Source organism: Sitophilus oryzae, unplaced genomic scaffold (assembly GCF_002938485.1).
Source record: "Sitophilus oryzae breed Bouriz unplaced genomic scaffold, Soryzae_2.0 scaffold_1716_pilon_pilon, whole genome shotgun sequence".
In the NCBI taxonomy this organism is placed as follows: Eukaryota; Metazoa; Arthropoda; class Insecta; order Coleoptera; family Curculionidae; genus Sitophilus; species Sitophilus oryzae.
The window spans coordinates 1,286,456-1,304,471 of record NW_022146409.1 but is presented as its reverse complement, the minus strand read 5'-3'; the positions used below and the strand labels follow the sequence as shown (position 1 = coordinate 1,304,471).

The window sequence follows — 18,016 nt, the reverse complement described above, 5'->3', positions numbered from 1 at the left end:
AGAAGATAGAGAGAAAGATATATCATTATTATATTATATTTATTTATTTTTTGTATATTATACATATTAGATAAGAGAGAAATATTATTATCATTATTGATTAAAAATAAGTACTACTACTTACTTACTGAAATGATAAATTTGGGAACTTTTTATTTTTTTAAATTAATTATGAGTTTTTCCTCAAAAAAAATATGGTAAATCAGTTTTTGGATCTTTTGGCATAAAAACATTTCAAATTTATGATTTCAGTCTAATATAACTATTTAGTGTTTGTGTCAATGATGACAGGTATTGATAAATTTGATTCCAAATATCTTGACAAGCATTATTCATAGCGATTTTTATCAAGAGACTTTTTTACGTAAAAAACATCGTAAATGTTTATTTCTCTACACACTAGTTTTATACAGAGGTACGGATGAAACTTTATTACTCTTCAAACCTGTTAAAAAATATGTAGGTGGCGCTCTCTACAGGTAGGAGTTATATTGACATCAAAGTCAAATTTCTCATATCAAAAAACATCCAGACACCAATTTTCATCCAAATACTGACGTTACTTCAGAAATTATTTGGAAGAATTTATTAGTATTTGTTAGTCTATTAGTATCTCCGAAACTAAGCATTTTAAGACATACATTTATACGAACTTTTTACTTATTTTTATCTGCAGAGTATGCTGCCGAATTTCCGAAATACAGATCGTATATATTTTTTATTAAGAATCCGACATTTATTTTTTACCCTTTAAATTCATTACAACTAACAATTACTATTTTTTTTTACTTCTATCAGCTTATAAAAACAATTTTCCTACCCATAGAAACACTGTCAACATAAACGGAAAATATTAATAGTATTAAACGGGCATTTAAAATAAACTACGTAACGAAACAAAGCGAAAGAGACCCTTCAAGTGTCCTTTATTTTTATTTATTGCTCTCCTACTCTGACTATATAAAAAAGCAATTTATTTTATCGGCCTTTTTCTTTCCAGGGATTTCCGCCAAATTTATATATTTTGAAAAGAGAAACTTTCAAAGGAATCTTTTAGGTCTTTGGCTTGGTTTGTTTAAGCCCTTCAGAAAAAATGTCAGTGTATATTTTCTTACATTTTACAAGGAAACAGATATTTTAGAAGACTCAAAATGTGGCCTTACAAATATCGCAGTGAACATTCTATTCCTTTATGGGAAATGTGTTCTAGCTGACGTCGTTCTTAAGTAACCAGTCCTTTTTTTTGCGTCAAATAGCAGACAAAACTAAAAGTGATGTCACGAATGGTGCCTAAGTTGGCTTAGAATTTAGAATAAGTGGGAGGGGGGTTAATCTCTGCGACCTTAGAGATCTATTGTGTCCGCCTTTCTTGAGTTATAACTCATCATACAGTCCCAGAACTTCCTACGGAGACCCGTGTCCTTCACAGTCGAGGAGCTACGACCCAGGCCGGGTAGACGAAACGGTAGCTTGTGTCGCCTGTTGGGTTTAGAGGTAGGAGGTAGGCTCCCGACCCTTGGAGGAGGTGGTAACTTGTATGCCACTTGCGGAGGATGGTCTCACGCAAGTGTCAGCCACCTCTCCTGTAGTTCTCTTTGGGTTTGGCCCCTTGGAACTTTCATTGTTACTGTTCCCAGTGTTGCTAGAGGGTTTCCCCACAGCTTCACCGGTGATGTTTTTATTACTATTATTACCAGATCTCATAGTGTTCCCATGAGTCGCTAGGGACAGTCGGTCCACTTCTACAGAGCCCCGCATGTAGAAGTAAAGGGTAAAATACAATGGGGTGCTCCCCGATGCCCCAAGGTTGAGGCTGTCCGTAGCCCCGCCCGGTATCGTTATATGTCTTGGTGCAATTCCCTGGCTACGACACTACAGTCAGGGACAAGACGATGAGTGAGATGCTTCTTAGACCAAGCCAAGTGCTAGGGGGGATTCCCCCCAGCACCTGACCAGGAGCTTCCCCACCAACGACAAGGTCTTGCATCTCCTAGGGAAAGAAGTTGGCTTAAGAAAGGAATAATATTTGCTCAATAATATTACTAACGTTTAATAAAAAAATACAAACCTCAAGTTAAAAAAAAAATTCGAAAAAACTGTCAAATTCGTATTTTTTGAAAACTTTCGGCAGTTTGCGCGATCGCAAAATGTTATCCGAATATGATATTTTTATTATTATGCTAGTATATACACCTAAGACAACTTTTGCACGGTAGAGCAAGCCGAAATTTCATTTTTTAGATTTTTCGATCCACCCTAATGGGCACACTTTGGTGTCGACACTTTTTTAGCTTTAAAATATAGCGTATCTATAGTAACTTTTACTCTCAAAATTTCTTTCAGAACGCTAAAATTACTTAGAAGAAAATTATAATAAATCGAGAAAATATTAAGACTTTAACACCCTGTAGCTACGAAACAAAGCAGAATTGGACCTATGTTGAATAACAAATCTTATTTTTCGTAAGGAATCTCCCCACGAGAAATAACACATGTTTTTTGAAACGCCCTGTATATTTTCTAATTGTTTTAATGAACTGTATCCTCCTGAGCTTTATTCCATGTAATAAAATGTTTATTTTATCAACAAATTTGTGGTCACCCAGTATATTATACGCGAGTATAGATAAGCTACAACAAATCTGTAAGTGAGTATAACATACTGATTTAAATAATTAAGTCACGTCCCTAGTCTAACGAAGGTCTTAAAAAGATTTACTGGAACTAATTTTATCATATCTATTATTCAAATTAAATTATTAAACCTAGATTAAAACCTAACCTCTTTTGACATTTCCAATGTAATTAAACAAAATTATTCACTGTAACTTCGATTCGAACTAAGTTCTGAAAATTTCAAATTAATCTAATTAAAATTAATATGCAGAGTTGAGGCTGCAGAACATCCCGTTATAATAAGCATGTAATTGAACAGAGTCTACTTTCTGAACTAAATTCTGCTGAAAATCTAGCAAATTTACAATAGTTCAGAATATCTGCAGAGCGCAGCGGTGGGAAATTAGAGTGGCGATCTTATTTTAGATTGGCGAAAAAAGTTTGATGCCTGGATGGATATAATTTCTTTCGCTCTGTTTAATAGCGTAGTTTAACTTTATACTTCCAGTGCTTTAAGTAATTTAATTTATTTCTGCAGTGTGGGTAGTAAAATATAAAAGTAAAATTATAGCTGCTGTCCAAGATACTAACTTGTGAGAGACTTTGGTTAAATTATTGTTTCCAAATATTCCGCAAATCACGAATGAAAGAAAGAAGTTTGCAAGAGCATTTGAATCTGCTTCGATTTATTTTAAAAAATACAGGGTGTTGTATTTGAAATAACGAAGTTTTTATGTAAAATATACTCTTAAAATAGATCAGCAATTTTTGATACCCCTGTATAAATTTAAGGAAACAATAACATTTTTCTGTAAAGTGTATTTTCTACCTTTAAGCTCGGCACATGAATTAATTCTGAAAAGTAATGTACAGGGTGTTAATAATCTATTCTATTGTAGCATGCAAATTTAAATATCTTTAAATATCCCAAAAACTAAAGATTTTAAACATATTTAACCCTTATAATAAATGCCTTTTTTGGGCCCAAGAATCCAAAAATGAAATAAAATACCGGGTGTTCAATAAGAAAAAATATAACTTTGATATGGATCTTAGTTCTGAAACACCCTGTATATTTCAAAATAATTTTAAATTGTGCACATTGCTTCCCATATTTGTACATATACATTGTACAGGGTGGGTCAAATTCGACGCTTTTAAATGGAAACACCCTTTTCTATAGGAGATAGACAAAAACTAATATCGGTGTCCGGAGCTCAATTTTTGCCAAAAACATGATGGTGAAAACCGCATATCGATATCTGTTACCGTTTCGGAGTTACGGGGTGTTTTTCAAAAATATGCATTTTTAAAATATCGCTGTAACTTTTTTGCTATGGAAAATTTTGTATTTTTATGAAAACATTTCCAAAGCACCGTTTTGCGTAGAATTTAATGGTTTAAGTATAATTTTTTTAAAATTAATAATTTAAGAATTATCAACAGAAAGTTTGATTTTTTATATGGGACATTTTGTATATTCTTAATTTATTGAAAAGAATTTAACATTACCTTTCCAAAAATATAACACACTTGATATTTTGCTCGATTCTTCTTCGAGATATAGAATATATAAAAATTCGCCCGCTTTAAATAAGTAGGCTTTGAACAGCACCGGCTGTAATGCAAAAAAATTCTAGCTGTGAGCATCAATTAGGCTCATTAGTATCATTAAACGAAAATAATATTTGCTATGAGAGATGCAGAATTTTATAACAATTTAGATATATTTAACCAACATCAACACGTTTAAACTATATCTAATAACGATAAAAATAAATATTAGCAGGTTGAAGGCAGTTTCACCCAAACACGAAATTTTGCTACAGGTGTTCGACAAATCGACCGTCTTCTGTTATGTTACAGACGGGGCAGTTTTTGAACATTTCTCGCGGAATTCATTAACTCGGTGGGGGTGAAAGATACTCTCTCATAACTTCTAAGTATTTCTAATTCTTGTCTAGATTATACAAAAGAATAAGGAACCTTTATTCTTCCGCAAATATATCCATAGGATTAGATCCATGGGCACTAAGTCAGGCGGCCTCGACGGTCAACGGCTGGGATCTTGGTTAGCTATTCAATTATTCTTAAAATTGGCTGCAAAAATTTGCTGATAACTTCCGCGTTCAGGGGCGGTGCGTCGTCTTGCTGGAAAAATATGTTTTCGAGTTCCATTAAGGGCATTATCATCATTAAGGGGATCAAAGCCTACTAGTTAAAAGTGGCGAACTTCTAAAAATTCTGTATTTCGAAGGGAATAATAACAAAATATCAAGTGTGCTATATTTTTGGAAAGATAATTTTAAATTCTTTTCAGTTAATTAAAAATATAGAGGGCATCCCAAATAAAAAATCAATTTTTCTGTTGATAACTTTTAAATTGTTAACTTAAACCATTAAATTCTACGTAAAAAGGTGCTTTGGAAATGTTTTTATAGAAATACAAAATTTTCCATAGGAAAAAAGTTACAGCGACTTGTTAAAAATGCACACTTTTGAAAAACACCCCGTAACTTCGAAACGGTAACAGATATTGATGTGCGGTTTTCACCATCATTTTTTTGATGAAAATTGAGCTCCAGACACCGATATTAGTTTTAGTTTATTTATCTCCTATAGAAAAGGGTGTTTCCATTTAAAAGCGTCGAATTTGAATTGCATTTTTAACAAATCGCTGTAACTTTTTTGCTATGGAAAATTTTGTATTTCTATGAAAACATTTCCAAAGCACCTTTTTACGTAGAATTTAATGGTTTAAGTATAATTTTTTTAAAGTTATAAACAGAAAAAATGATTTTTTATTTGGGACACCCTCTATATTTTTAATTAACTGAAAAGAATTTAAAATTACCTTTCCAAAAATATAGCACACTTGATATTTTGTTATAATCGCCTTCGAAATACAGAATTTTAAAAAGTTCGCCACTTTTAACTAGTAGGCTTTGGACCCCTTATTGATGATATTCCCGTAATGGAACTCGAAAACATATTTTTCCAGCAAAACGACGCACCGCCTCTGAAAGTTGAAGTTATCAGCAAATTTTTGCAGCCAATTTCAAGAATAATTGGATAGCTAACCAAGATCTCAGCCGTTGGCCGTCGAGACCGCCTGACTTAGTGCCCATGGATATAATCCTATGGATATATTTGCGGAAGAATAAAGGTTCCTTATTCTTCCGTATAATCTAGACAAGAATTAAAAATACTTAGCAGTTATAAGAGGGTATCTTTCACCCCCACTGAGTTTATGAATTCTGCGAGAAATTTTCAAAAACTGCCCCGTCTGTCCATAACAGCAGACTGTCGATATGTCGAACACCTGTAGCAAAATCTCATGTCTTGGTTTGCTATTTATTTTTATTGTTATTAGATATAGTTTAAATGTGTTGATGTGGGTTAAATATATTTTAAATTGTTATAAAATTCTGCATCTCTCATAGCAAATATTATTTTCGTTTTAATTGATGCTCACAGCTAGAATTTTTTTGCATTACAGCCAGTGCCGTTCAAAGCCTACTTATTTAAAGCGGGCAAATTTTTATATACTCTATATCTCGAAGAGGAATCGAGCAAAATATCAAGTGTGTTATATTTTTGGAAAGGTAATTTTAAATTCTTTTCAATAAATTAAAAATATACAGGGTGTCCCATATAAAAAATCAAATTTTCTGTTGATAATTCGTAAATTATTAATTTTAAAAAAATTATAGTTAAACCATTAAATTCTACGTAAAAGGTGCTTTGGAAATGTTTTGATAAAAATACAAAATTTTCCATAGCAAAAAAGTTGCAGCGATTTGTAAAAATGCATATTTTTGAAAAACACCCCGTAGCTCCGAAGCGGTAACAGATATCGATATGCGGTTCTCACCATCATGTTTTTGACAAAAATTGAGCTCACGGCACCGGCTGTAATGCAAAAAATTCTAGCTTCTCTCTTGTTTCTATTTAAAAGCGTCGAATTTGACCCACCCTGTACATATACACATAAAATATTTTGTTTTTATATCTTTCCGTTTTCGTCTAATCAACCGAGGCGAATGAGGTCACCCTGTATATTGTGTTTTAGTGGACCGATTTTGATGATTTTTTAAGAAATTTGTAACTAGATTATTTGACTTTTTAGTATCTCTTTTTAAATTAAAAATTAAAATTGGCATCTGTCAATTATACAACGGAAAACAAAATGTTGATATTTTGGTGAAAGTTTGAAAAAATAATTTTATAATCTAGATATATCTCTTCACGATAGTTTGTTTTTTGACTCATCTCAAAAGCTTTATTTTTTTCAGAGATATTCGCTTTTGAAGAAGACACTATCATTTTTTCGTATTTTTTACATTAAAACCATGCCATTTTAGTCCTAGTCAACAGACCTGTAAAAGAGTTTTTATGATTTATTTAATGTCACTGGTCTTTGAAAAATCATACTATTTTTGTCTATCGAGAAAAGACGTACTTAGATTATAAAATTAGTTTTAAATTCCTTGCTTTCTTAACATATTTCACAGGGTGTTTTAAACCAAAATATCAACATTTTGTTTCCCCTCGTATAATTGTAAGATCAGGAAACTTTTATTTTTAATTTAGAAAATCAAATAAGTAGTAAGTAAAGATAGTAAAAAGTCAAATCCTTAGCTACCAATCGCTTAAAAATCATCAACATCGGCCCACCACAACGAAACACACTCACCGGCAAAAAAAACCGGCCACTAAAAACTAGTCCCAATTTCAAAGTTGGATTTCTCACGAACCACTCATTAGATTTTGATGATTTTTTTTCTAAATTATAAATTAATTCCTTCTTAACGGATGCTACGTCAGCAATTTTTATTCCGAATTTATTTTGAGCATATACAGGGCACAACAATAAAACGAAGTTTTTTGCTCAAACTTTGTAACACCCTTTAGGGTGCAGCAGCTTTAGTAGTATACCCAGGGAATGGTTGCTATCAGCGTTCGTCACTATCCCGAAAAAACATAATGCAAGGCAATGCACAGACTTTCGAACAATCAGTCTAATGAGTCATACGCTAAAAATACTTCTGAAGGTGATACATCACAGGATTTACAAAACATTAGAACAGGATATCCGAGATGGCTTAGGCACAAGAGAAGCACTATTTGCTTTGGACGTTCTCGCCCAACGATGTATGGATATGAATCAGGATCTCTATATATGTTTCATTGATTACAACAAAGCCTTCGATAGGGTCCGACACGAACAACTTATCCAGCTTCTGAAAGAAAAGAACTTAGACACCAGAGATATAAAAATTATTACGAATCTTTATTTTAATCAAAAAGCAGTGGTAAAAATAGAAGGGAATAACACCGAAGAAATAGAAATCCGTCGAGGCGTTACGCAGGGGTGCGTGCTATCACCGATGTTATTTAACCTCTATTCAGAGGAAATAATGAAACGAGCATTGGACGATGAAACGAAAGGACTAAAAATTAACGGAGTGACTATCAACAATATAAGATATGCGGATGATACGATCCTGATGGCTGCCAAGCTAAACGATTTACAGATATTAGTAGATAAAGTTAATACATCGAGGGAAGAGCTCGGACTGTCACTAAATGTAAAAAAGACAAAATTTATGATAATATCCAAAACAACACAAAATAATTCACAAATTCATATAAATAACCACACCATAGAAAAAGTTGACAGTTATAAATAGTTAGGTACAATTGTAAATAAAAATAACGACTGTTCTGAAGAAATTAAAACTAGAATAGGACAGGCGAGAACAACATTTGTGAAAATGAAAAGAGTGCTCTGTGGCAGCGATCTCAGCTTGGATTTAAAAATCAGAATGGTGCGATGTTATGTTTTGTCTGTGCTGTATTATGGTGTAGAGGCTTGGACTCTGAAGAAACTTGACATAAGGAAACTAGAGGCATTCGAAATATGGTTGTACCGTAGAATACTTAGGGTAAAATGGACCGATAAAGTGACCAACATGGAAATTCTGAAAAGAATAAAAAAGGAAAAAGAAATTTTCATAGCGGTAAAAAAGCGTAAACTTCAGTACCTTGGACACGTACCTACTCCAACTGATATTACAAGGAAAAATTCAAGGAAAGAGAAGTGTAGGAAGAAGGAGCCACTCATGGATGAGAAACTTACGTGACTGGTTCGGATGCACCACAAACCAACTATTTCGGTCGGCTGTGTCACGAATACGTATAGCACTGATGATTAGCCAACCTTCGCAACGAAGAAGGCATTTGAAGAAGAAGAAGAGAAGCTGTAGTAGCTATTGCTAAATTAAATCACATTGTAGCCTCATCTTTTGTGAGCATTTTATTTTTTAGTCACGACATTATCTCTGTTTGTATTGGAGATATCCTGCTTTATAACAAACGCCTCTAAAAAAGCTTTAAAATCAAATCAAACATCAGAACGTAGACGTAAACTAACTAAAACATGAAAATTGAAAAAAGGTAAAGAAATTTTAAGGGACTAATATCTAGTGTTCACTCGCCTGGTAAAATTTCCCGTTTCCTTATACCGATTCCAGGTATCCTGGGCTGTTGTTCGAAATATACCCAGGGTATCGGAGACATAACGCTGACTTCGGCCATCCTCAATCAAAGCCACAATACGAGCAACATCCGTTACAGATAATGGAATTTTTTTGATTTGACAACCGTTTTTCTCATATTGCAAATACTCATAAATCCGTTTTCGCCTATGTCGCCGTGATTATTTACACATAAAACTTTCTGCCTTTTCCGAGATGAATTCTGAATTTTTCCGAGACGTTCGTTTTAAAACAACATATCTCCAATACAAAAAGAGATAATGTGGTGATTAAAAAAACAAAATACGGAAAAAAGGTGAGGCTACAATGCAATTTAATTTAGCAATTGCTACTACCGCTGCTGCACCCTACAGGGTGTTACAAAGTTTAGGCAAAAAACATCGTTTTATTGTTGTGCCCTGTATATGCTCAAAATAAATTCGGAATAAAAGTTTCTGATGTAGCATCCGTTAAATTTTTTTTTAATTTACCAATAAAAAAAAATCATCAAAATCTAATTAGTGGTTCGCGAGAAATCCAAATTTGAAATTGGGTCTAGTTTTTAATGGCCGGTTTTTTTTGCCGGTGAGTTTATATATTAAATATATGAAAATTTTAAGGTTCCCGTTTTTCGTGCCGGTGAGTGCATGTATGTATCTATACATTTTTAAAAATATTTTTATTATACACTAAAAATAGTAAAAATACCGGAATGGAGAGGAATCAAATATTAACGAAAAAAAGCGAATAACATTTTTTATTAAAAGAGAAATAGTATTTATATAAATTGCTATTTTTAAAATTCTCGTTAAAATTTCTGATCAAGTAATTATAGAAAAAAATTCAAAACTTTTCTGGCAATCGAATTTTAATGCTATACAATTTAGATCAAAGAAATCCTATAAAAACGAACATTTTTGCGTTTTTTTATGAATAAACACGTGCATCGCTTAATTGGATTGTACAGAGTGCGAAAAAAATAGAGGGTGGTTGTTACAAAAGGTTAAAGGTTGTTTTTTATATAAAATAATATCGACGCGGAGTGGGGGCAAGTAGCATGAAAAAATATTTACACGGTACTACTTCCATGCCAGTGCTAGCGTGCCAGTAAAACTGGCACCAGCTATTGGTTACATGTAGATTTGCCTATACAATGCATGTCAAATGTTCAATATTATGATTAATAGAATACCGATTTGACAACTATAAACAATAGTTTTACGTTAAGCAATGGAGAGCACGATTTTTAAATTCATTGTTGCCAACCATGGACATATTCAGCGCCGGGCTGACTATCTGGAATTTAAATTTCCCGCTAGGGATTCAAGTGGTAACTCTGCTGTAAAAAAATGTAAAACTACCACGGGGCGGGAAAGTGAAATAGCAAAAGCGGTTCCACCGTTTCCACGGAAATTTCAAATAAAATAGTTCCAGCCTCAGGCGCTAGGTGGTAGTGCAATTAATTTTTAGGTGAAAAAGTTGCTACTAGTTATTGCCAGATGGCGTTAAATCAGAATTTTTTTGTAGTTTCCATAGTTTCAAACGGACATTGTCATGCTATTGTCAAATTCTCAAAAAATATTGTCGTTGTCATAGCGCCAATCATAATATTATCTTTGAATATTATCAAAGAATATACCTAGCTAGAAAAAGAATGGACTCTGCCATACTGAAAAATGGTTCTACAGAAGTGGCGCCATCTATTGAGTAGGGCTTGTTTTAAACGGATCGCAGCGCGGGCTTTTTAAATGAGCGTATTTATTGAATTTTAGTCTAAAATAATTAAACTTGATTGTTGGGTCTTATTTTTTACACAAATTCAACAATACTAATAACAAATATCGTTGTGATGTGTAAAAAATAAGATTTAACAGTATAATTTATACAATTAGTAAATAAAATTAAAGCCAAACATGTGTAAATATTATTTATTTTTTAAAGTTTTTATTTATAAGTCAAATATTTAAACATCGTTTATTATAATAAAGCAAGACCAACGTAATACACCCAAAGTTTTGTAAATGGAGTAAATATAAATAGGTACTTAAATGATGGCAAAAATAGACTTACATTATATTTTTAGGGCCACATACAAAAGGAATTGTCTAATTAAAACACATATAACAAATTATAGTTTGAAAAACGTTTTGATAATCATTTGATAATATTATGATTGGCGCTATGACAACGACAATATTTTTTGAGAATTTGACAATAGTATGACAATGGCCGTTGGAAACTATGGAAACTACAAAAAAAAATGATTTAACGCCATCTGGCAGTAACTAATAGCAACTTCTTAACCTAAAAATTAATTGCACTACCACCTAGCGCCTGAGGCAGGAACTATTTTATTTGAAATTTCCGTGGAAACGGTGGAACCGCTTTTGCTATTTCACTTTCCCGCCCCTGAATATTATCAAATGATTATCAAAACGTTTTTCAAACTATAATTTGTTATATGTGTTTTAATTAGACAATTCCTTTTGTTTGTGGCCCTAAAAATATAATGTAAGTCTTTAATTTTTATCTATTTATATTTACTCCATTTACAAAACTTTGGGCGTATTACGTTGGTCTTGTTTTATTATAATAAACGATGTTTAAATATTTGATTTATAAATAAAAACTCTAAATAATAAATAATATTTACACATGTTTGGCTTTAATTTTATTTAATAATTGTATAAATTATACTGTTAAATCTTATTTTTTATACATCACAACGATACTTGTTACTAGTATTGTTGAATTTGTGTAAAAAATAAGATTTAATAATCAAATTTAATTATTTTAGAGTAAAATTCAATAAATACGCTCATTTAAAAAGCCCGCGCTTCGATCCATTTATAACAAGCCCTACTCAATAGATGGCGCCACTTCTGGAGGACCATTTTTCAGTATGGCAGAGTCCATTCTTTTTCTAGCTAGGTATATTCTTTGACTGCCACATTTAATTATTTCCATTTTTTATTTCCTGACAATGTCATTCGTTTTGACACTTTAGTTTTGTATTACTAGTTTTGGTTTAAGTAAATTGTGTTTTAATACTTTAAGCTTATTTTTTTTTACTAGCAGACCTTGCAGTCGAACATTGTTCTTTTTAGAACCTATTTTAGTGCGAAGTGTACAGGGTGTTGGTGTCCCTTTTTAGTTGAAATCATACGGTATCTCCATTATTAGTAAAGATAGGAGGATGCGGTTTCCATAAACTGGTCCCACTTTTTCTCAAACGGAAGATGCTGTAAACAAAATTTTGATAGCACTCTTCGATGGTCTTTTTGGAAATTTTACAATTTAGAATACCCCTCGTATCTCTGTTATTTTGAAAGTTATTGAGAAGATGACAACTTTTTCTTGTAGAACTTTTTACGTAGAATACAGTGGCGTGGTCTCTTTTTCCATGAAAAAAATTAAGATATGAACTAATGCTATGTTTTCTTAAATAGTACACCCTATAGGTATGTTTATAAATTATATGATGCCCTTTCCTTTGTGCTTCTCAAAATATACAGGGTGAGTCTTAAATAAGTGCAAATATTTTCAGAGGTGGTATATTTCGACCCCAGGAACACGTCTATGATGCTTTTTTCGCAAAAAAAGATTAAATTTGCCTGTATATTTTTCGAAAACTTTTTAGAACTACCTGTTCACCGCAAATTATTTTCCCACGGTATAATTTCTTAATTTCTCTCTGATATTACCATAGTTACAGCTTTACTCTATAGTTACGGCACTAAAAGGGATGCAAATACAGAAAAAAGCCGGTGGCTCTCAAAATTTTTCCAAAACAAATATATTTTTTTTAATTTTCAAACTTATATAACTCGGTTATTTTGTACTTACATATTTGAAAAATGGTAAAGAGAAAATATATTTCTTTTATCGAGATATACCAGTCCTGAAAATATTTGCACTTATTTAAGACTCACCCTGTATAAAACTTACTCGTAACTTGTAACTCGTAACAGACTCACCCTGTATAAAACTTACTCGTTATTAGTAGGCCATGATAAAAAATCAAAATGGTATTTACTAAAATATTCATACACTTTTAGATTATTACCACCTCTATTACCACTGAATAAATTTTCCTTTTTTTAACGGGTTTATTATAGCGAGATGAGTTTGCAAATATATAAAAACTTGCCTAATAGCATTTTCCAAACTTCGAAATTGTAATTGCTACAATATGTTTTATTTTTCAAAAATCCTTAAATACAGAAATCGAGAACGGACAAATCCGAGGATCTTAGGGGTCATCGTATTAATCACAATTGATTGATTTGGAAAATAGTCCTTTAAAAAATTTAAAAATTTTTTAAAGTTGTGAGCCGCATCTTGCTGAAAGTATATTTCAAGTAAATTAACTAAAGAAATATACTCTGAAAGTTCCGGTAAGATAGTTTCTGAGATTTACAAATAGCGCTAGAGTGTTAAGTTTCCCTGATATATAAGGAATTTATTAGCACCCCACAAAATAAAACCAGAGACAGATAGCAGTATACTCTTAATAATTATTTTGCTTCTTTTATTATCAATCACGGCCTACTAATAAAAAAATTTAAATATTGCAGTAAATAGTGAAAATAACTAGACTTATTTATATAGACCTAGTCCGTTATATACTTTTGAGATGCACAAAGTATATAACACTGGATCATATGATTTATAAATATACAGGATGGTCTATTTAAACCATAATTTTAGTTCATAACTTCAAAATAATGACCACGCCGCTGAATTCTATGTAAGAAGTTCTATAAGAAACAGTTTTCACCTAAAAAGACTCTGTAGCTAAGAAACGATGCGGGCTATGAAAATTTTGTTTGCAGCTTCTTCCGTTTGACAAAAAAGTGGGTAAGGTTTGTGCAAACCGCACCCTTCTATCTTCACTAATAACGGAGATACCGTATAATTTCAACCAAAATGGAACACCCTGTACATATACCAAAGTAATTCGTTAAATTCTTAATTTCCAGTCAGTTTATAGGGGCCACTATTCAATTCATTGTAGTATTTGTTTCATAGTCATCAACTGATTGACGAGAATATTTCAAAATTCCTGGACTACAAATATTTTCGACAAAGCTAAATAATGAAAAGCGTGAGGCGTGTTCAATTTGGAGCAACATGTGCAAATGAGCGTCAATTTTCCTAATTTTCCTGTTACACGTTTTGTATTTGGGATTTTTTATGTTTAGTTTTGCGAAATATATAACAGAGCTTTTCTATTTTTTAAAAAGAAATATAGCCTTTTAAATCAATTTGTTGTAACTATTAAATAACATCCTTTTATGCTTTTAGGTTTTATTCTAGAAATTGATACACTTTTGGAAATATAATTTAAAAATAGATAAAAAACTAGTACGAGTTTTTTATTAACTTTAACTATTAATGATGTTCGTAGGTGGTTACAAAATTTGTGTTAAGCATTTTTCAACTACTTTTGTTGAATAGGTGCATATGTAACTTTGAACATATTTTATGTTCTCGTCCCAATAAAAGGATCATTTTATTATCATCTTCTTAAATATATCAATGGGGGCAAAAGTATTTTGATTGCCCACTTAGTGTAACATTGCAAAGTAGCAGATAAGTTAATATAATAGCAAAATAAAACACTATCAATTAAAATGTTTTGCTGTATTGTGGTGAATTATTGTTTTATTTTGCTGTTGTAATACCAAAAGTTCCAACCCCAACTGTAAGTTAAATAATAATACTTAAAATAGATAAATAAACGTCAAATACATCAAGTTAACGTATCATTGTTGCTTTCAGGGCTAATAGGGGCCTGATTTAGTTTGTTTACACGCAGTCCTCAGCGATATAATGGCCTACAGACTTGGTCTCCAAATCAGCTCTTACTCACAAAGTATCCCCTTTCATCCGGACTCTAGAATAAAACCGTTTTCACTCTTGCCTTGGAACAACGACACAACAGAGATTTTCAGACATCCCCTCGTCCAAATATTAACATTATCTTATGTCACTTAACTTCGGTAATCGATCGGGATATGATGTTTCGACGCACTTGAGTTACTGGATTATTATATGTTATATTATTATATTTTAGATAGATTCATTCATTTATTAGATATTATACATCTATCATAAAAAATTATAGTTTTTTATAAATATCTTGCAATTATACACGTTGTAAAAAAACAACAAATTAAACATGTAACTATTTAACGCAATAAGTACATATTATGTACCTACCAAATCCACAAAAAATAATATAAAAGAACAATCATAGCATTACAAATTGTGAAACCCCTATCATTAACAATTATTTCAAAGAATTTTGCTAACTTTTATATTTTTATATTTATATATTTGTGAAAATAATTTTGTATTTGACTAAGAGTGGGTCCCAGTGTGTCCCATCGGGGCAGCTACACATAACGTGCTTCATTGTTTCGTCATCCATACAGAGTCGGCATTCGGCGTCTTCCACCAGTCCCATCCTCTATAGGTGTGATCTTAGCCGGCAGTGGCCCATGTATACTGCAGTAAACGTAGACGCTCCGTTCCTACCAGCCTTTAGGAGTTCATCTGTTCTACGTTTGGATGGCCCTGCTGTCATACCAGTCCCGGAACATCGCAACCCTAACCCATTCACAGAGCCTGTCTCTTGCGCGATTTTTTGGTACGCTAAGTTTTGGGCCCACGAATGGAGAGCCTGCCCCATTTTTTGCGAGGAAATCAGCACGTTCATTTTCCTCTAGGCCGACATGTCCCGGTATCCATATTAGCGACACTTTGTTCCTATCTCCTAATATATTGAGTAGTTTCTTACAATGAAGAATCGTTATAGACGTGCTTTTCGTTGCCTGAAGCCTTTAAAAAAAAGGTAACTAGTGATATTAGTTACTCAATAGTAAGTTAAACACTAATTATAACTGATTATAATTGAATGTTTAGGAAGTTATCTGAAAAAAATATATTATTAGACGTTGATATTAACATTGAATTTTAACCACTGATAATTAATTCTAGAGCGATTGATATATTTTATTAAATTCCTGTGTATTTATATATTATAAAACATATTATTTTACACAGAGAGTTTATTTTGTACTAGTGCTTTTATATCTTCATTTGGCGCATCGAAAAATTTTATTTTATATTATGAAGTTTCCAAAGTTGTGTTAGGAATTATAAAATAATATTTCAGATTATTAATTTTTTGTTCTGATCAGCATTATTTAGACTATTTTGGAGTGTATAGATATCTACAAAGGATATAGTTTTATGCATATTAAAATATACCAAAAAAATATGTATAGTAAATTTTAATACCCGTAGATTATTTATTATTGTTTCAGGTATCAAATGCTTTTCTTATTCATTACGTACTTAGTTCCGATGGCACTTATGTCCATGTGCTACACCATTATGGGTAAAGTCTTATGGGGTTCCAGATCCATTGGTGAACTAACTCAAAGACAAGCCGACGCAATCCGTAGCAAAAGAAAGGTAAGCAACAATATATTTAGGTTCAATTTAATACCTTAGAGTTAAACTAGATATTACTAGTAAGCCAAAACATAAGCTTTATTTTCTGCCGGAGATTTTTTTAATATAATTTTATAATTTAAACTAAAAGAATTTGGAACTTCCATTTTCTTTATTTATTTTTGATTAACACAACGTTTCGGTCAGAAAGATCACAACCCGTTATCAAGTGTAAACTTTAAAATCCGAAATTCTTTTAGTTTAAAATACTGGATCATTGTCAACCACATTCAAAATAATTTTATAACTTTCAGTCAGCTAACGATAAAAGCTAATGCAGTTAGCTAATGCTAAGATTCTCAAAGCTATAGTAAGTCTACTAACAGAGCATTTCAATCTGGAGTGTCATGGCTGTGCAACCAATTTTTAATCAAGGAGCCCTCGTCGAGATTTGATCGTCTAATGTTTTTCGTGTCTTGTCCTGCCGGGTAAAAATGGCCAAATCGTATTTTTAATTATATCTCAATTTTTTCAAATGGAACAAGGGCGGCTCATTAGCACATTTGGAAAAAGTATTTTTTTACAAAAAAATTGGTATCACTTGGTATTTTGAGTCAAATTGTCGTTATGAACCGCATGTTATAATTTCAAATAAACCATATGCTAAAATGTCAAAAGGGGATATATTATACGTCATTCTATCCAGAGTGTCATTTTCTATCGAATAAAGTAAAAATATACTGAGGGTTCCATTTAAGTGCAGGTAAAATTAAGAGTACATTTCCGGTGAAACAGGAGGTGGCCAAAAACAATTGAATACGTCAATCAATCCTTATTTATATCGTATACTAACGTACCAAATCTCAGTTTTTTAACTGAAAAAATAAAAAAGTTATATGAGTTACTTTTGAGACGCACACGGTATAGGGAGTTCAATGTCCAAGTTATTAGACTTTTCAAAAAAGATATGACTAGAGAATGTAACCTAGAAATTATAAAAGGACTACAAGATTTCTAAAGGTCGCAATATAATATCTACTCCATTTAAGATTTGATATTTTGTCTATCTTGACCCTATCTCCTTTAGAATTATGTTTAATACAATCTATAAAACGGACTGTCGTAGAAAATATCAAGATTAACTGGCCACCTGCATATTTAGCATTACCATTAAAACTGACCCTTGCCACATAAATGATTAGATTACTTTAACATTAGAGTAACTTTATAGTAAGTTTGTAAGTTTAAATACACTCAGATGCAAAAAAACGCAACGGCAAAAATTTTGGTCAAATTTAAAGTGTTATATTTTTGTTAATTTTAGCCCTGTCTTCATGATTTTTTTAGCAAACTGTATATAATTATATCAACTTTAATTCGTAAGCTAATTTTTTTAT

General features: G+C 32.0%; 1 protein-coding gene across 1 annotated transcript in view; it reads left to right on the top strand.

The window, feature by feature from the left end:
* Nucleotides 1–18,016, top strand: part of LOC115881345 (tachykinin-like peptides receptor 86C) — a 164,646-nt gene that overhangs the window by 82,988 nt on the left and 63,642 nt on the right. The window contains exon 7 of the mRNA XM_030898789.1: nucleotides 16,490–16,640. Coding sequence (XP_030754649.1) covers nucleotides 16,490–16,640 — 151 coding nt within the window. The remainder of the gene's footprint in view (nucleotides 1–16,489; nucleotides 16,641–18,016) is intronic.